Source organism: Adiantum capillus-veneris, chromosome 4 (genome assembly GCF_014529385.1).
Source record: "Adiantum capillus-veneris isolate H3 chromosome 4, ASM1452938v2, whole genome shotgun sequence".
In the NCBI taxonomy this organism is placed as follows: domain Eukaryota; kingdom Viridiplantae; phylum Streptophyta; class Polypodiopsida; order Polypodiales; family Pteridaceae; genus Adiantum; species Adiantum capillus-veneris.
In genome coordinates, this window is record NC_140934.1 from 15,637,417 (window position 1) to 15,658,187 (window position 20,771).

The 20,771-nt window shown below is 44.4% G+C and overlaps 1 protein-coding gene across 1 annotated transcript in view; it reads right to left on the reverse strand.

The window, feature by feature from the left end:
• Nucleotides 1–1,288: 1,288 nt before the first annotated feature.
• The window catches only part of QUA3 (S-adenosyl-L-methionine-dependent methyltransferases superfamily protein), an 87,252-nt gene continuing 67,769 nt past the window's right edge, over nt 1,289–20,771 (reverse strand). The window contains exons 5-8 of the mRNA XM_086510209.1: nt 2,979–3,240; nt 2,484–2,870; nt 2,278–2,373; nt 1,289–2,129 (exon numbers count right to left, since the gene is read on the reverse strand). Coding sequence (XP_086366335.1) covers nt 1,916–2,129; nt 2,278–2,373; nt 2,484–2,870; nt 2,979–3,240 — 959 coding nt within the window. The 3' untranslated portion in view covers nt 1,289–1,915. The remainder of the gene's footprint in view (nt 2,130–2,277; nt 2,374–2,483; nt 2,871–2,978; nt 3,241–20,771) is intronic.

Here is a 20,771-nt window from a genome sequence, read left to right on the forward strand (position 1 = left end):
ACTTGAATATAAACAAGCAATTATATTGACACTTATACTTGAAAGATGCTCAAAATTTATTTTGTTTTGTAGTGCTCTATGTATGTCAATTTTTGCTACTTTTGAAAGCCCAAAAAAACTATCTACTTAACAAAAATTGCATACAATATCTTTCATTAATGTTTCTTTTTCCATCTCGTCTCGAAGATGGGTTTACACACTAGTTTCATACAATTGCGATTCACATCACTCTACCATGCATTCATTGTTTCATTTGAGACTTAAGTCCATTAGCTCACCTATCATTGAATTCCTTCGAGATTCCACACCAATAATTTCCTTCGCTCCACTCTTTGTCGCTTCATCTGCTGCATGTGCTCTACAACAAGCTCGTTTCATCTAGCACCCACCCCAAGTTACCCCCTATTGCCGCCCAAGTTCTCTTTGCATGTGATGTTCACACCATCAAGTCTCCGGAGCTATGCCATCTCGTACTGATCGTCTCATACTCTCTCCACATGAAGCTATGAAGTGATTGCTAGTGTAGTTGATGGAGATGAAGGGCACACAATTGACGTATTTTTTTGTTTCACCCACTAAGAGCCCTCCCTTATCTTTTCTAATGGGACATATGCTTTGCATGCCTCTTCTACGACAAGTTCTCATCATCAATGGCACTAGCCTCAAGCCCAACAACCATGGAAATTCCAACTGAAAGTCTCATAGAATCCCTTTAATCCCCCCCCCCCTCCCCAAAAAAAAAAAGAGATGTGAAGCCAACCATCGCTTCTAACAAAGAAGAATCTCGTTGGATGATGCCAACTATCAAGACAACACGAGAGTTACCTTGTTTATGTATTGTGTTGATTTGCACAATACAAGTGGGAGTAGTGGGAAGAGGGAGAATACCAAAAATAGTGAAAGAGAAGATTTCTCCTGGTTTGTAGAACCCTTGATGTGATTCTTATATACCTCAAAAAAACGAGGTATTATGCTATTTTCTGTTGAAGCTCGTTTCACGCATATGCTTCCCCATTTAGAAAGCCTCTAGCCAAGTAGACTCACTTTGTTGCTTTTTCTTCTCTCAACTTCCTTAGGGTGTGACCCACATGCATCCTTTACCCCTCTCCCCCCTAATCGTACAAGGTGCGACTCGACCCTAAGAAAGCATGAAAAAACCAAGGGAGAAAAGAAACTTATGTGTGTGTGTGTGTGTGTGTGTGTGTGTGTGTGTGTGTGTGTGTGTATATATATATATATATATATAATTAGAGAGAGAGAGAGAGAGAGAGAGAGAGAGAGAGAGAGAGAGAAAATTAGCACAATTTCATATTTTTTTCAAAATGGTCCCATGAAAGTGAATGGTCGAAAGACTTTCCGTGCCCGTATAAAAGGTAGTCTAGTTTGCACTCATATATTTCCTAAACTCACCCTTGACTTGTGCACTCCTACTGGCTCGCCTAAAATAAAATACATTAAATTGAAAGATGCCTTGAAGATTCCCTCTGCCCTCATTGCCTACTAGCCCTCACCTCTTGCTCGTGTCGCCAAACTTTCCCCTGTCTGCGTGTTGTCCTTCCCTACCTCTCGACACGCCTCTCTCTCTCTCTCACTCACACACACACACACGCACGCATTTTTCTTTGAAGAGGAGGTCAATCTTAACTCGATCTTGTTGGTTTGAAGTTCACATATATCAGCCTCATACTGGACTGAATAAAAGGAGGAAAAAAGATTGTGCCGTTGAGCTCATTGGCAAGCGCAGAGGCCGTTCCTTTTGAAATGGGCTCTATGTAAGACTGACCACTCACCAGGGGCACGGGCCACACTCTCCAGGCCATTTCTGTCTCTGCCCTCTTTGAAAAACGGTGGGTGGAGCAACAGTGCCTTGGTGCAGCAGGGGTTCCATTTAGTGGTGTAAGCAGTCAGTCTGCCATTACGCTGTCGGAGTCCAAAAACTTTTGTTGGCCACTAGCAGCTTTTCTTTCCCAGATGATTCTATGTCTGAGTTGTAAATGTTACTTGTCCAGCGAACAGCAGGCATCATTTTTGATAATTTTTCCAATGTATCTGGAGTGTCTCGAATTACAACCATACCATCTGGCCGCAGTATCCGGTCCATTTCTAGAATTACATCAACCAAACTGCATCTGAAAAAGAAAAAAACTCATTGCAATTAAGGTTAAAAGAGTAAGGGAGGAGATCAGCAGAATTTTAGTAGGAAGGTCAGGTAAACCTCAAAAAAGACAGCTCATGTCTGCTCTGCTCCATGCATGCATGCTTAAGACATGTTCTCACCTATTCTTCTCTCCTGTTCTATCCATTATCAAGGATTTCAAGTCCACCACATGGATGAGATCATATGTCCGTGGATAGGTGGAGAAAGCTTCACACCTGTCAGCATTGTAAGACCGATCAGGACCTCCCCAGAAAAAAAACATGGTTCAAGCCACAAATAATATCTCACGAAGTACTGGAACAGCCTACACAGCTGGAATACTAACCAATCATGTGTCACTCCTACCAGCCCACGATCATAAATGACAGGCAATGTATTCAGACTAGAACTTGGAACAACATTCATAACCCAGACAGGATCTCCAATCAAGGCAGCTGCAAATCCTCCGAAAATTGCATTCATATCCATCACATTTCGAGTTCTTGAAGTACCAAGTGCCAAGCCCAACGCTTTCTTATAAAATCTGACTCTCCTCTCCCAACGATGTATATCTGCTTGAAAGAGTACTGCTTTGTCTCCATGTGGAACAACTGAAAGCCTCTTTGTGGGGTAGGTTAACCGCTTTGGCCACTTTGGAACAGTTAAATCCTCAGGGATAGCCTTCTTGGCAGATACTGGTAATCGGCTCACACAACTTTTCAATGGTACATACCTGCGAGTATGAGTTTAACAGGATCAGCAGCTCATTATACACAACTGAAATCAAAGCACAATTCCTCTTAAATAAAAAGATTCCACGCTAAAAAATCCTAAGATATACCATGAAGCATTGGGATCATCCTTTCGGTTGCACAACTGAACCTGTGCATTTTTGTGTTTCATTAAGCACGAGTGGTTAAGAGGTTTCTGCCATATGGCAGTGTTGCCTTCCACAGACAACAACTGATAGCACATGTTGCTTGCCAACCCTTGCAAGCTTCTCCATTCGCTTTCTTGTTTTGGCCACTGTACTGGAGGGCCAGACAGCACAAAATATCCTCCTGGACGAATCAGCCTGTCCACCTCCAGAAAATAAGATCCATCTGTAAGAAATCAAAAGAATTTAGACAATTTATTGCACCAAGCCTGAACATCACATCTCTTTTGAACGTAGATACGGTATAAATCAGATTTTGTTCACCAAGCTCCTGTGAAGCTAATTTAAATTTCTTTGATAATTTCAACTGGCCAATTACTCTTAGTTTGGGTTTTTTGGAGTTTGCTTTCAGTTAGGCAGAAACAATTTCACACACAAGCCACATTTATTTGTTATATAGAAATCGTAAAGACTTGTTGAAGAGTTCGTCACTGAGTGATTTATAGAAGTGGAAGAAGCCCTTGAGCATAACTCTTGGTTGCATGCCATGCATTCGGAGCTGAAGGGAATGCGGCTTGGATGTTGGTTCCTCGGCCTAGAAAGAGGAGAGCCATCAGGACCACGTGGATCCTCAAGATGAAGTACAAGGCTGACGGTTCCATAGAGAAGCACAAGGCGACACTTGCGGCTAAGGGCTTTGCACAACGCTCTAGCGTGGACTTTAGCAAGACTTTTGCTCCTACAGGTCGCATGACTACCATTCTGACAGTGATCTCCTTGAGATCTATTACCACAAGGGATCTTCTTCTTCAGCGGAAGTATTCCAGAGACATCCTTGACAGATTTGGGCACTCCTCTTGTGGCTAAGGACTTTGCGCAATGCTCTGGCGTGGACTTCAACGAGACTTTTGCTCCTACCGCTCCCATGACTATCATTCTGACAGTGATCTCCTTGAGATCTATCAATCTTCTTCTCTCAGCCGAAGTATTCCAGAGACATCCTGGACAGATTCGGGATCTATCGGCACTCCTCTTGTGGCCAAGGGCTCCGGCGTGGACTTCGATGAGACTTTTGCTCCTACCACTCGCTGACTACCATTCCGCCGAATGTGATCTCCTTGAGATCTATCACAACAAGAGATAATCTTCTCTCAGCGGAAGTATTCCAGAGACATCCTCCACAGATTTGGGATCTATCGGCACTCCTCTTGAGCACACAGAGAATGTAACTTTGATGTGGTGGTGATGAATCTCCTCCCCTTGAGGATGATGTGACATAAGCTCCTCCTAACAATTTAATAAACCCTTTTGTTTCTTCTCCTCTGCTTGAAGTGAGATGGGGCTGATTCTTTTCCATCAAGAATAGTGACTAAGTGATCATATGAGGGTGGAAGGGCACTTAGAATGACGGCCACGTTGTCATTTTCAGGGACTTCACAATTGATATAGGTAAGTTGAGTGATGATGCTCTTAAGCCCCTTAACTAGTGTCACAAGTTTGTGACATGGCAGACTCACAGGGTTGGGGTTTAATAAACTTAACCCTCCCCAACTTATAAGATTGGCCGAGGGGGCACCAAAAGGTAAGGGTTATATAAACCTAACCTTCCTAACTTATGAGAGAATGGCCAAGGGGCCTTATAAATAAAAATAAAGCAACTTGTGAATCTTGCACACGCAACCAGTTGTACAAACATCTGGAAATCGCGGAAGCTACTGACATGGCATCCATATAAATTTCCGCGTTTTGCGGAACAGCCCTCTAGGCACCAGCTTTTGGAGGCGGAGCTTTTCATTGGCAGTTGCTTTTAGGCCAAGGGCCTCATGTAAAACCTCTATAAGCAAAGCCAAGGCCTCTTCTCTGGCTCTTCTCTGGCAGATTAGCTTCGGAGCACTGCAGAAAAAGGACCCTTGGACATTGTACCTTGTGAAGCATCAATAAGAAAGAAATACAAAAGGGGCACCAGTCTTTGGGGCCAGTGTATCTGGGAGCGGAACCCCACCGTTTCGTGTCGACTCTCTCTCTCTCTCTCTCTCTCTCTCTCTCTCTCTCTCTCTCTCTCTCTCTCTCTCAGACTTCTTCAGAGCTGCCACCACTGGACACCCGGAGGAGTTACTACCACAGCAAAGCTCGTCGCCTTACACCAGAGGCATACTGATCGATCGAGCGACTGAGCTGGGGAGATCCAGACGCCCACGACTGCGGAGGACTACACAGCATCGACAGAGGCTGCATCAGAGGATTTGGGTCACTTTGGCTCGACATGCACGACGAACGGTCAGACTACTGACCATGGAGGAGATTGATGAGATCCGCCAACGACCGATGCTGGATCTCCTGTGATCTAGCTATCCCAGCTAGCTGTTTAGCTGCTTAGTCCACACCTAGCAGCAGTAGCAGTTTAGGATTCCATAGTATTTTATTTTATTTTGTCATTCTGTCATTTTGTCATCTTGTTACTCTGACTCTGTATCACATCCACCACATTGTAACTTTCTGGTCTCATAGGTCACTTTGGCCTTTTGAAGATGTTAATATAACATTTCATTTCATCTCTCTCTCTCTCTCTCTCTCTCTCTCTCTCTCTCTCTCTCTCTCTCTCTCTCTCTCTCTCTCTCTCTCTTCAGTTGTTTGCAGTTTTCTCACGTGTGTTGAAGTAGATTTCTCGCTTGGAGTGTCCGGACCTGTTACAATAGTATCCAAGCTCAGACGATACTTCTTCTACGAAGGATCCGATCCTTTTTCCCACAGCACACATCGATTCTCATAATGAATCCGGCAGAGAGGAAAGTGTTCCATCGACCATCCAACTTCAAGAAGATGGAGTAAACCCCAATCCCAGTCTGGGAGCAGCAGAAACCAATGGAAATTCCAATGGGAGCTGACCTCCTTCCGAGGGAATCGGGAGAAGATCATGGCCCGTTTCGACAGGTGATCTTGATAGAGGGGAATATCAGCGTCAACTGCACGTTGACACTTGTGCCAAAAAGATGATCAAGTACTCCAAGGATCTCCATTCACCTCTCAAGTCAGTAATGAAACCGAAAGCAAAGCCGAGTACAGAAAAGCAGAAACTATACTCAATGCTCTTGAGCAAAAGGTCGAATTGATGAAGACTACAAAGCATTCTCGTAAGAAGAACCATTCAAAGGATTATTTATCCTGGCTACCTAGGTTGGAAATCCACTTTTGAGAAAGCTAATAAACCCAAGAAGCGTGTTCGCTTTGAGTAAGACCCAAGTTCTCTGTCTTCTTCCTTGTCTTCAGATAGCTATAAGAGTTCTTCTTCTTTGACTCCAGCACGGAGGAAAAGAAGCAAACGAAGCCAAGAAAGACAGAGAAAAGCAGATCCCAGACACTCATTCCAACACCTATGGGACTATCTATGGAAAGAAACACGAACCCCTCGTGCTTCCAGCTCAATATGATTATCTCAGGAAAAAGGGCAAGAAGAGCGAGTTCAATGATGGAGAACAAGCAGTGAAGTTTGACACGTTTTCAGGCTTCAAAGATATCCATCTAGCCCTTGCATTTAAGCAAGAGTTTGACATCGCTTTTTCGGAGGTTTGTTGCACAGAGAGCACCTCGGAAGTGGATCAAATTCAAAATAATCTTCCCTTCGGCATGAAGGGAAGAGTATGAAGAGGATGTCATCACGGCTTGGCATTGTCTGAGGATGACAAAGAAAGACACTTTGGTTACTTATTGCCAGAGGTTTTGGGGTACCTCTTTGCCAGTTGCTTCTTTTTGGAAGATCACTTTTAAGGAGCAGGTAGAGTGGTTTTGTTGTGGACTTCCAAAAGAGGTTCAACGGTTTTGCATGAAGCAAAAGTCAAAATACATTCACAAGCTTATGGGAATGCCAAGAAGCGCTTTGGTATGCATTTCGGCTCTTTGACCTATCCCACGGACAACAAGCCAATGTCTGCTTTAACGGGGAAAGACTCTTCCGACGACCAAAAGAAGAAGGGCAAGCAATAGAAGAAGAAACCCACCAGCCCGAAATTATCAATAGAGCAACTCGCAAAATACTATAAAGAGAGGGCAAGTTTTACAGTTGTGGGAAACAAGGGTACGTTCTTGCGAAGAGTCCAAAGAGAGCACCTAAGGAGCAAGCTGAGGACAAACCAAAAACATTGAAATCAGCACGGAAGCATGCAAAGAAAGGAAAGACAAAAGCAAAATTGGTTCCAGATTGTGTGGGAGCAAGCCTAGAGCAGAAGGATGAGAGTACAAAGCTCTGCACAGCATGAGACAAAGTACGAGATCAAGAAGTCCTTATATTCTTTGATAGAGGAGCCAAGGCCACCCTCATCTTACCCAAATTGGCGACTCGACTTGGAATAACACCCCAAGAAATAGGACCACCGCTAGATGAAGTTTTAGTGGCACCGGAGTATGATGTCGCCATTACACCTGTCATAGGCAAACTTCGGTTGCATTGTCACGGGTATCTAGGGCACTAGGACTTCTATATCATGCCTCTGGAGGAGTATGATGTACTCTTGGGAATCCCTTGGTACCTTAAGAAACGTGTTGTGGTTGATTATTGGGCTAGAAACCCCGCATTGAAGAATGAGGAAGGCAAAGAGATCACCTTTGATGTAAAATTAAAGGGGAAATCTGTCCCACTTGTATCATCGGCTTCAGCCGTTTCCGAATTATTGAAATCCAGTCTTTTTGTTTACTCATCTATTTGAAGATTCATACGAACATAGCAAATCAAATTTGACAAAATTAGAACAAGAACAACAAGAATTTTTGCAAGCTCAAGCCGATTGTTTCTCTGAGGGTTCACCTGGAGAGCTACCTCCTGAAAGACCTAAAGATCACACAACTGATTTGATACCTGGTAGTACGTCACCGAATCGGCCACCTTATAGAGTAAACAAAGCCCAAAATGGGGAAATAATGAGCCAAGTAAAATAACTTCTCGAAAAGGGTCTCATTCAACCTAGTACATCGCCTTTTTAATCACCAGTGCTTTTAGTTTCATATAATGCATGTCATGGATGCTATGGACAATGCACGTACTATCAAAGCCATGCCAACAAATGAGGATGTTATGCATGAAGAGGCTCTTGGTTTGTGTGCAATTGCAAGTATTGCAACTTTGCCTATTGTTGGAACGTCCGGTGGACCTCTATGGTGAGTAAACCTCCAAAATGTGCAATTGTGGGTAGAGATCTACCAAAGAAAGTGCATGCCCGACATATTCAAGCTTCTATTGATGATAATGCGGCTCATGCTCGCAATGGTAAAGTTGAAATTGATGCTCATGTAAACGATGTTTGCAATAGTTCTATTGAAGTTTCGAGACATGACGACGCCTATGCTCACAATGGGGTTTTTGAGAAAAGCCATGCTTGTGTGAAGAGTTACAGGCAACTCAAGAAGTAGGTTAAATTGCAAAAGCCGCATGTTAAGAAGGGCCAACCTCTTGATGTGGAAGCATGCCATGATTCTGGAAACGAACATGCATCTGTAGGTGAAGAAGATGAGTGTGATGATGAGCTTTTGGAAACAAAAGGGCCTGTCTTGCGTGATAGTGACGATGAAAGGGATTGTTCTATTGTGTCCATGCCATCTTGGAAAAGTGGGGATAAGCTTCATGAAGGGACGTTAAGAGACTTCCAATGTTTGTGGATATTGTGGGTCCGGAATTGGGACAAATCCCACGTGAGTTCACAAAAATCTAGCTTTTTTTGTCTCTTTTCCCGCTTGATATAATAGATATGATTGTGGAAGAGACCAATCGGTATGCTATGGAGAAGCGAGACAAAGTATTGGCTAAGCATGAGTCAACCTGTAAGTGGAACGCTTTAGATCGACACTATTTTGTGCACTTTTCGGGTGTTTCTATTGGTATGGCTTTGCAATTTATGTCTGATAAAAAGTACTACTTGAAGGGCACATGCGGTACTGTTCGATATCCTAATTATGCAAAAAAAATGGATCAAATTCAATATCCGAAAATCAAGAGATTTTTGCATATTCGGGACAATTCCCAATAGCCACTTGTAAAGGGTACTAGTGATTACAAGTTATGGCAAGTTTTGCCTTTAGAGGAGAGATTGAACCGTACATTTCAACTGCACTTCAACTGTGGAAAACATGCTACTGTTGATGAGACGATAATTTCCTCTAAAAAACCTTGGTAAATTGAATTCTTGTCGTGTGTACAACCCTATAAAGCCACATAAGCTTGGAAAACAATTACGAAATTTATGCGATTCCGAAACACGTCATAATTATGCTTTTTGGATCTATGAAAAGTTGCCATGCCAAGTGTTGTCCTTCCATGTCGTGTCAAGGCTTGTGGAAAATAATCTGAAGCAAAGAGGGCGTCATATCTTTTTTAGTAGGTGGTTTACTTCCGTAAAGTTATTGATGCATTTAACGAATGAGCGATATGACGCCACAAGAACTTACATGACAAATAGGTAGAACTTTCCAGATTCACAAATGCTACATATGGATCATCGTGAGCGAAGATCATCACGGTTTGCTTTTGATGCACGAAAAGGTCTTGTCCTATGTTCGTGGATGGAAAAAAAAGCCTATCTTTTCTGCTTCTAATGTGTATGGCATGAGGAAAGGAGAGGTCCAAAGACAAGTTAAAAGCCGTCACAAGGTTGCCCTCACGTGTCAAGATGTGCCGTGTAATACAATAAGTACAAAGCTGGTTGTTATGTTTTTGATTCCATGGTATTGGGTTCTGCATATAGCTTAGAGATGAGTATTTATGGATGGAAATGGTGGTATGCCTTGTTTTCGGGCATGATGGATGCGGTCTTTGCAAAATGCATGTATAATATGCTTACATGGGAAGAAGGGTACAAGTCGCTTTGGGTTTATGGTAAGATTGCATTTTGCCGGACTACAGACTTCGAGGGCATACATGTATTCTAGTGATTCTATAGGTGGGCATACATTGATGAAGATGGCCTCACATGCAAGCAAGTTTTGTTATGTATGTGCTAGCGAAAGGAAGTGCTTGATGAGAACTCTATATGGATGCCCAAAGTGCAACAAGTTTTTGTGTGTAGAACCATGTTTCTATATAAGTATCATGCAATGGCAGGGCATGACGGACTTGGTGTGGGTGCTCAGCATGTTGTAAGATCGTATACCTGCCCCGCCCTATTGAAGTTTGATCACATCTTATTATGAGTTCATGCTAGGTTTGGTTTCACTTGTATCATCTCAATCATTTCTATGGACTGTTTTGGCCTCAATTGATCGCTGAATTTGAGAGCTACAAGCAAGGCTTTTTTGGAGTGTTTCCGGAGGATTGCATTGTCCTTTATGGGCAGAAATTCATGTTTGTTTTGGGATCTTTTTTGGACAGTTTTACGCACAATTGCGTCATCTTCGAAGAGCTGAAGTTTCCGGACAGTTAGTTGAGAGCTGAAAGTAGGGCCTTTTTGGGTTGTTTTCGAATAATTTTGCTATTTTTAACCGGCTGAAATTCAATCTGTTTTGGGCTGTTTTTGGGATACTTTCTGCACATAACTGCTGTGTCCTCAAAGAGCTGAAATTTCAAATTATTATGGGTTACTTTTGTGACAGTTTTACGCATGACTGTCGTGAACGCTGAGCTCAAATTTCAGATTATTATGGGCTGCTTTTAGGACAGTTTTGCGTACAATTTTTGTGTCCTCCAAGAGCTGAAATTTCAGATTATTATGGGCTGCTTTTGGGACAGTTTTGTGCACGACTGTCGCGTCCTCCAAGAACTGAAATTTCAGAATATTACGGGCTGTTTTTGGGACAGTTTTGCGCATGACTGGCGTCTCCTCAAATAGCTAATTTTTATAGGCTGTTTTTGGCACAATTTTGGGGCAACCTATGGATTGTTTTGGTGGATACTAATTGGTGAAGTTGGGATATGAAGATAGGGATCTTTTTGGGGATAGCTTATACCCCGTTGGCCTTTTGAGTGCTAAAATTTCTAATTTGTATTGGCATGGATTTGACTCAATTTTGGGCAAGTTTCAAGTGCATGCTTGGTGAGTTTACTGCATGCTTTGAGCACTGAGTTTTGGTGTATTGAGTGCTCAATGCTATGTTTCTATCTCAAGATGGAGCTTGCTCAAAGTGTGTCTCGTAGATAGGAGTCAAATGTACTCTTCAGCCATGGAAAAAAGCATACAAGATCAGTGTTCAGCAGTTAAATTGTTGGATGGACCTTTTTGGCATCACTGGCAAATATGGACGATAAGGCATGGCCTTTTGTACAGGCATAGACACTACATCTACTGTCACGATTGTGACTATGTTGCAATATTACATCTCTTCCTAGTTGCAGATACGTGAAGTGCCATGCCAAGGAGGACCCCTGCGCTTGGATGGTCACACCCCTTCGCCCAAAAGACATACCTCTTCGCCAAAAGCCACACTCCTTCGACGACTGGTCACACCCTTCACCCTACGGATGCGACTCTTCGCCTAATGGTTGCAGCTCTTCGCCGAAAGGATGTGTCTTTACGTCTAAAGTCATGTCTCTTCACCAGGAGACGTCTTTTCATTTGTGTCTCTTCGTCTCCTATATAAGGAGCCTATTGTACTCAGTTTTTAACAAGTCAATCAATCAAACACAGAGTCTTCTAAGTCTTGTTCTAAGTTCAGTTTCAGTTTCTTAAGTCTTAATTATGAGTTTAAGTACTTAATTAAGGATTAGCGACTAGAATCCTTACAGTGGTATCAGAGCAAATTTTTTTCCCGGGACCCGAAGGTTGTGAGCCTCTCACCCTCGCCGCTACCCTCTCCCCCCCCCTTCCCAGAGTTGCATGGAAGCAGAAGAAAGGTGGGCTTTCCTGATGGATACTAGCCGGCGTACTTAATCTTACCCGCTCCCGAAGCAAACATTGCCTTGCAGAAAGATGACGTGCATCTCTTCCTGAAGCTTGGGCTCACGTACTTGCTGATTCTCTACATGCGTGGCCCGGTAGCAGGTGCTCGTTCTGCATATGCCTCTTCATGTGTTGCCTTCCTTGGTGAAGGGACACAGTGCACATACCCCTTGGTGAAGGGACACACCCTCTCACCTTTTGGCACTTCTACCCACTGGTGGCTGCCCAAAGTCTTGCACCCCCTGTAGAAGATCGCACCCTCTAGTGCCTCTTTGCATGTCTCTTCCTACGCACACAAATCAGCCAGGCGTCTCCTCACCAATCGCTGAAATCTTACGCTGGCTGCCCTTTGCGCGTGGCTTTTCATTGTGCGTAGAGTTTCCACGCTGGCTGATTACCTTGCGCTGGCTGAAAATTTTTTCCGCACTGGCAGCGTGCTGAGTTTTTTTTTTACGCTGAGGGTTATTACGCTGGCTGGCTGACCCTTCATAAGCTTATACATTATTAAAGTATTCCTAGCGCTGGAGTTTATTGCTAAGTGGCTAAGTGACCACCCATTAACAATTTAAAAAAAACCTTGGCCGACCGCCCAATAAGTGCCAATGGGCACCCTTTTGGTTCCCCACATTAAAAAAAATAAAGGCCACCAACGGCAGCCAGCGAAATGGCCATCCAGAACCAGCGTGCGCATTTGCTACTGCCCCCTCTTCTGCCAACTTTCCGCGCAGCACAGTCTGGCCTTCGGGACATTTTTTTTTCATGGCCGATATACCTCTTCTCTCGTACATAGATGAGATTCTGACCATTGTTCTCCCGGAAAATTCCCTGGCACCCGGCACCTGGCACTCGGCACCCGACGTGATTGTCATTTCAGATACTCCCGGAAACAAAACCAAAGCCTCTCTCGGAACCGGAACCTCTCTCAGAACAAGTACCCACACTCGTTCCCGCATTGACACCTGCAACAGTGAGCCCTCTTTCAGAACCGGTTCCACAATACCTATTACTCGCTCCAGAGGCCAACCCCATACAACAAGAATACACGTGGTATGTGACATATCATCACGCCCCACAGTTCAATTATTCCCTCGAAGCAGTCAGCATGACCAGATCACAAGATGGCAACGACCATAATATGCCGGAGGACCCGATAGCGGTTCTTAAAGCGCATATGGCAGCACTTTCAACAAGCCTCGCATCGATTCATACTCGCTTGGATCAGATGCAGACACAAACCTCTTCTCGGAGTCACCCAACAGCTTCTCGGACAATACAGGCATCTTCTTCCGACGCTTCAGTGGTCCACCAGGAAGAACCACTCAAACAAAAGCCTTCGGAACTCAAATTTTCTCACCCAGAGCATGGTTTCTCAGAGACAACTAGACGCAAAGTACCTTCGTGCGAGCAGGAAAAGTCTCAGCATGAATATTCTTGGAAATGCTACAATTCTAAGCAACCAACTTCTTATTGGAATCATCAGCAACAAAAGCAGCAATATGAAGCTTCCAACAGATTATCAGCAATATCAAGATGGGCTTACTTAGTGACACATACATCCGACCCTAGTCAAGTACTCGGTCGTGAACGCCGCGACGCTGGACAAGTTCCCCCTCGCGAGCCAAGCCCTACATTTAAGTCTTTCTTGTATGATGGTGGTAAAGTTGAAGATTTATTGATCCTTTCCTTGTGCAAGAGGATCCTTCAAAGGTCTAAGAGGCGGCAACTCCCTCGACCTCCCCCTTCCCAACTGGAAGCCTTAATACCCGCTGAGAAAGCTGAAGATTCAGAAGGTTCCAGTTCTTATGTGAAAACCAACAAGCACATAAAACACTTTCCGCCTTTTGTATAGTGTGCAATATGCTAGAAGTAAGAAGAAAACAGGGTTGAATGGTGCCTTGACAAGTGCATAGTGCCATGAAAGGTGAATTTTGTCCCCACAAAACTCTAATACAAAGTTTTTGTCATGTGTGCTTCCCTTGCTTACAAGGAGGAGCTAAGAATTTAGATCTTTTAATGTTGATTTTTTTTAATGGAGAATATCGTAGTATCACTAAAAGTGTCCGTGCTGTTTTGTACCACTCCATGGTAGGAAGGCCATATGCAGAGTGTAACTATACCATATTCTATGTTTTATAATTTTTACTAGAGCCTTATATAACATATCAGGCTTCCTCAAAAGGACATGGGCAAATTATCTCTACCAAAGATAATTTTTTCTACATACGCTAAAAAAACACTAGCGTTTTGTTTAGGTACCAAACTAGAGTTAATTGTCTTCTTTACCGGGATGAAGTAAGCTTAGTTGCTAAATCTGTCGATGATGGTCCATATACCAATAAGCCCACTCCAAGTCTTTGGAAGATCGAAGATAAAATCCATTGCTATACTCTCCCAAGGTCGGTCTAGAATCGAAACAGAAAATTGCTTTTAAACACGCCAAGTGGCACAATTTGGTGCACTTTCCTCTTGCAATAAAATGGGCGCTGATTTTTAAGTCGGGAGAGGGCTCATTTGTTGCCTACCATAGGTTAAGAGCTATTGACTGCAAGCTTTCCCTCTCATGTACAGTGTGGTGCAAGAGGCCATGTCCTACACACCTCACACCGCTCTCTCTCTCTCTCTCTTCCCCTACATGCAGTAATGTGATGCCCCACAAGAGGGCTCATCATTTGACTCATCTACGGTTGTGTGGTTACATGCGTTTTTGCTAAGGCAAGAGCCTCTCTGAGCAGGAACAGGAGTAGCTAACTGTTACTCCAAAAGCAGGCACCGGTGAGGGTGATAACCTCACCATACATGTGCCATTTCAGTGCTGGTTATGAGCTGTATTTTGACTTTTTTTCAGCCATACGGACACCAGAACCATTGGGAACAGTGCCCCACTGATAGAGGACAGTTCGGGGACTGTTTAGGACTGAAAACAGGGCAAAAACCAGTAAATACAGCGAGCTGAATTTACTATTTTTGGCAAGAATCAGAGGGTTTATGCTAATGGAAGTGAGTTCCAACAGGGTAATCGATTTTGGGCAAGTTTTGGGGCTGTTATGCTGCAGAAATTTTGCAAAAACAGGTGGTATTGTCACCAGCGTGTGACTACTATCTATCCTTTTTGTTGATTTCTTTCTTATTATCTATTTACTTTCACTTTTTGGAAACACCCCTCGGGAAATCTAACTGCCCTGCATTGCATAGCTAGTGTGGAACTGTCCAGAGGGAGTCCAGGCCTGAGGGCAAGAGAGCACTAAGGTTGGACAAGGACTATGGTTAGCCAAGTGGGGTCATTGACTAGCCAAAGTGGAATCCTTTGCTACAGAGGCTACATTTCAGTTTTGGATGTGGCCGCAGTGTACAAAGAGGGTCGGATGACCTAGAAAGATACAATGGCAGCATCTCCTAAAATTTAGGGAACTGCTATTTTGGGACCTGAAAATGTCTTCGCGTCATTACGTGCAGTTTGACATGGGGATCATTTTGTTACTCTGTGGCCAAGTCAACAGAGGCTGCAGGTGAGATATTTTTAGACCCGAGGGTCTAAAGCGGGAAAATGCACAAATGAGTGACACTTGGCACTCTGAGGCCAGTTTACTACTTATAGAGAAGGCAAAAACGTGATTTATAGCTGGGAGGCTCATTTTGCAAGTGTCTGTCACAGGTTAAGAGCTATGGAGTGCTTGCTTTCCCTCTTATGCACAGTGCGGTGCCAGGAGTGATGCCCTGCACGCTACGCACTGCCCTCTCTCTCCCCTTTGGCAGTATGTTATGCCCCTCTAGTGGGCTTTTCATTTGACCAATGTACAGTTGTGTGGGTTCATGCGCGATTGCCGAGGCAAGAGCCTCTTGCACAGGTACTGGATTAGCTAGCGGCTAATCCCCCCGCAGGTACAGGTGAATTCGGAGAGGTTTCACGCCAGAAATCTCGTCCGATTCAAAGGGCAAGTAGCCCTACAGGTGCGGGAGCTCGAGGACTTGCTAGGGATGCGACCGGCACGCGAAACGGAGCCCGAAACAGTGAATTACAGCCTGCTGTGTATTTTTGCAGGTTTAGGGTTTTGGCCCTAAACGGACCCTAATACCCCCAGGAGGTTCGGGGACGCAAGGGGACCGCTGTACAGGCGATCTGGCGCATTTTCAGGGCTGAAAACAGAGAATTCAGCGTGCTGCAGATTCTCGCCAGGTTTTGCAAAGTGCCCGTATGCGTCGGGAAAGTCAGTCAATGCGTGGGAATACTGACTGTGAAGGGTTCTAGTACAGTTATGCTGCCGAAATCAGGCTGGAACAGTGGAAATTCAGCCGAGTTTGTGCGGGGCAGCTTGTAGGGAACCACAGCGTTTATTCCCTCTTTTGAACAATAAAGAAATACCGAAAGGGGCGCCTAAGTTAGGGGCCAATCTGGTGTCCGTCTACTCATACAGGTGCAATCTAGCAGCCTGTATCCCTCTCCCCTTTGTTGTGTCTTGAAAGTACAGGTAAAATAGACGACTAATAATGGGTGAAAGCTAAATCAAGGTTTAAAGTAAAGTCTACCGCCCTTTTTGGATTGAACAGGCCGGTTTCATGGTTCCATCGACGGGATTAAATCACTTTTTCCCATAGAAGTGAGCCTTGGTCAGTTTTGGGCTTGAAGACACAGGGGATCATAGACCAGACACAGGGAATTGCAATTATGGCTGACAGACCAGATGATGTGACTGAAGAGGTTTCCTCTTCACAGGGTCAACAGACACATGAAGTGGGTGAGTCCTCAAGACCACCACAGACTGATGATGATATATTCAGGACCCAGTTGGCTACTGCTGTGGCTATGTTCACACAAGTAATGCAGAACCCAAGGTTTTTAACCTTTCTGCAACCTCCTGTTCCGTCTCAGCAAGTTGGGTCACTGGATCATATTCAAAAGCCTGTTAAGGCTCGAGCACAGGTGATTCATACCGCACAGTCAATGGAAACACCTGTACACTTGACGGAGAACATGCAGTCTCCACAACGTATGCCTAAGGTGCAAGAACAGGTGGCTGAGATGCCAGTTTTTCAAGCTGTACCAGTTCAGCCCGCCACCTTTCAACAGCCTATAGCTGGTTCTAATGGGCAGGGAAGCAACTTACAGGCTATGCAACAGGTCTTCCCACCACCTTCAGTACATCCTGTTCAATCCGAAAAGGGCGGTAGACTTTACTTTAAACCTTGATTTAGCTTTCACCCATTATTAGTCGTCTATTTTACCTGTACTTTCAAGACACAACAAAGGGGGAGAGGGATACAGGTTGCTAGATTGCACCTGTATGAGTAGACAGACACCAGATTGGCCCCTAACTTAGGCGCCCCTTTCGGTATTTCTTTATTGTTCAAAAGAGGGAATAAACGCTGTGGTTCCTACAAGCTGCCCCGCACAAACTCGGCTGAATTTCCACTGTTCCAGCCCGATTTCGGCAGCATAACTGTACTAGAACCCTTCACGGTCAGTATTCCCACGCATTGACTGACTTTCCCGACGCATACGGGCACTTTGCAAAACCTGGCGAGAATCTGCAGCACGCTGAATTCTCTGTTTTCAGCCCTGAAAATGCTCCAGATCGCCTGTACAGCGGTCCCCTTGCGTCCCCGAACCTCCTGGGGGTATTAGGGTCCGTTTAGGGCCAAAACCCTAAACCTGCAAAAATACACAGCAGGCTGTAATTCACTGTTTCGGGCTCCGTTTCGCGTGCCGGTCGCATCCCTAGCAAGTCCTCGAGCTCCCGCACCTGTAGGGCTACTTGCCCTTTGAATCGGACGAGATTTCTGGCGTGAAACCTCTCCGAATTCACCTGTACCTGCGGGGGGATTAGCCGCTAGCTAATCCAGTACCTGTGCAAGAGGCTCTTGCCTCGGCAATCGCGCATGAACCCACACAACTGTACATTGGTCAAATGAAGAGCCCACTAGAGGGGCATAACATACTGCCAAAGGGGAGAGAGAGGGCAGTGCGTAGCGTGCAGGGCATCACTCCTGGCACCGCACTGTGCATAAGAGGGAAAGCAAGCACTCCATAGCTCTTAACCTGTGACAGAGACTTGCAAAATGAGCCTCCCAACTATAAATCACGTTTTTGCCTTCTCTATAAGTAGTAAACTGGCCTCAAAGTGCCAAGTGTCACTCGTTTGTGCATTTTCCCGCTTTAGACCCTCGGGTCTAAAAATATCTCACCTGCAGCCTCTGTTGACTTGGCCACAGAGTAACAAAATGATCCCCATGTCAAACTGCACGTAATGACGCGAAGACATTTTCAGGTCCCAAAATAGCAGTTCCCTAAATTTTAGGAGATGCTGCCATTGTATCTTTCTAGGTCATCCGACCCTCTTTGTACACTGCGGCCACATCCAGAACTGAAATGTAGCCTCTGTAGCAAAGGATTCCACTTTGGCTAGTCAATGACCCCACTTGGCTAACCATAGTCCTTGTCCAACCTTAGTGCTCTCTTGCCCTCAGGCCCGGACTCCCTCTGGACAGTTCCACACTAGCTATGCAATGCAGGGCAGTTAGATTTCCCGAGGGGTGTTTCCAAAAAGTGAAAGTAAATAGATAATAAGAAAGAAATCAACAAAAAGGATAGATAGTAGTCACACGCTGGTGACATACCCCCCTCTTGAAATCTCAAACGTCCTCGTTTGCATCTATGTCGTCCATGCTTACTGTCAACACTGATGTATTCAACACCTGTCGACACATATACGACACATACATGCTCATTGTCAACCCTGGTGTATTCAACACCTCGTCGACTCATGTATTGCCTGCGTGTGAACCCTGTCCCAATGACATAGTGGTAGCTTCGCACTCTGCCATTGCTTTGAGTCACGAACTTTCCAATGACAAAATGGTAGCTGCACATTTTGCCACTGTCTTATAGTACACGTTGGATCCCGTAACACTTGCGAGCATACCCAAACCGACAGTTTAAGAATGCAGTTACACATGTACTCTTTAATAGAAGCAATCACTGTATCCTTGACAGACTGACAAGAAATACTCACTTCTATAGCACTAACCAAACTTTTGGACATTCCATAAGAGCAATTGCCAAACTGACAATCTGTACAGCTCTAACATTCATGTAACAGGTATTTGATTTGAGCTCACTTTAAATACCATGTACATCATTTGTTTCAAAAGCCATTGTCACACTGACAATCCATTTAGCTTTGAAACTCAAGGGGTCAAGGTAGGTTGCAAATCGAAGGCTTCCAGGTAAAGTGATAACACAGTTGGTGACTCTGCAAGTTCACCTTCTTCCATCCACTTAGCATCCATTGGTGGATAGTTTCTGAACTTTACCAAGTAACGCCTAGCAACCTTGCCTTTCACTTTCCTTTCTTTGTGTGCCAAAATCTGTTCAGGGACCAAGATTTCGTCAAGTTCCTCGACTTCCGGCTGATCTTCAGCTGGTATATCTTCTGGCACATCACCCACATAGGGTCTGAGAAGACTCACATGAAACGCATTGTGAATCTTCCAACTGTCAGGCAATTTCAGCCTATATGCAACATCACTGATTATGTCGCATACTTGAAAAGGCCCATAGTAACGCATGCTGAGCTTTGGAAAGAGTCTTTCCTTGCCCTTCATCTTCTTTAACCTTGCCTTTTCAAACCGTAGAAGCACCCAATCACCAAGTGAATATACCACTTCACGACGGTGACGATCAGCTGCTTTCTTTTGCTTTGCCTGAGTCCTTTCTAAGGCCACTTTGACCTTCTTGTACATTTCATCCATGTCCTGAACATACTTATCTGCTTCAAATATCTTGTCCTTTGTATGCAGTATGGGAGGAACTTTCTTGCCACCTTCAACTATTTCAAAAGGTGCCTTGCCAGTTGATGAATGCACTGTATTATTGTATGCATACTCCACCAATGGCAAATACTGCTCCCACTTTCCTTTATGCTCTGACACATAGCACTTCAGCAGATCTAGGACAGTAGAATTTGCCTCTTCTGACTGCCCATCTGTTTGAGGATGAAATGACGAAGAGAATTTGAGCGTGGTACCCATATTCTCAAACAAGCCTTTCCAGAACAAACTAGTCATGCGTGGATCACGGTCGCTAATAATCGACTGTGGCATGCCATGATACTTGAAAATATTGCTCATAAACAAGCGTGCCATCTGATCTGGCTTTATCTTCTTCCTGACAGGAATAAAATGAGCCTGTTTGCTGAATCTGCAAATAATGGTCCAAATACCATCGTTTCCTGTCTGCGTTCTCGGAAGATCAAAGATAAAATCCATAGCAATACTTTCCCATGGTTTATCTGGAATAGGTAGGGGTTGCAATAACCCTGGTGCCTTTTGCCTGTCAAACTTGACCTTTTGGCATATTAGGCATTCTCGCACAAAGGCATCCACATCCCTTCTCAATGTAGGCCAATAGAAGAATGTCTCTACCGCTTTAACTGTAGCATCGATACCACGATGCCCTGCATACGGTGGGACATGACTCTCTTCCATAACTTTGCGTCGCAATGGCTTTGTGACACACAATCTGGCATGCATCATCATGAACCCGTCTTTAAGAAGATAGTGTTCATGACGTTGTCCATCCATTAGTTGCTCGAAGACCCTTGCAAAATCTTCATCATTTGCATACTGTTCTCTCATATCATCAAGTTCATGATGATAAGGAATCGACACAGCTGAAATTTGTGGCTTCCTTGACAAGGCATCAGCCACAACATTCTTCTTGCCTTCCACATGCACAATCTGAAAATGAAACATGGACAAGATATTTGCCCATCGCATATGCTTCTCAGATAACTTTGTCTGTGTCAAGAAGTATCGCAAGGTCTGATGGTCCGTTTGGACAACAAAATCTGCACCTAGCAGGTAGTGTTTCCAACTTAAGAGCGCATGAATCACAGCCAGTAACTCT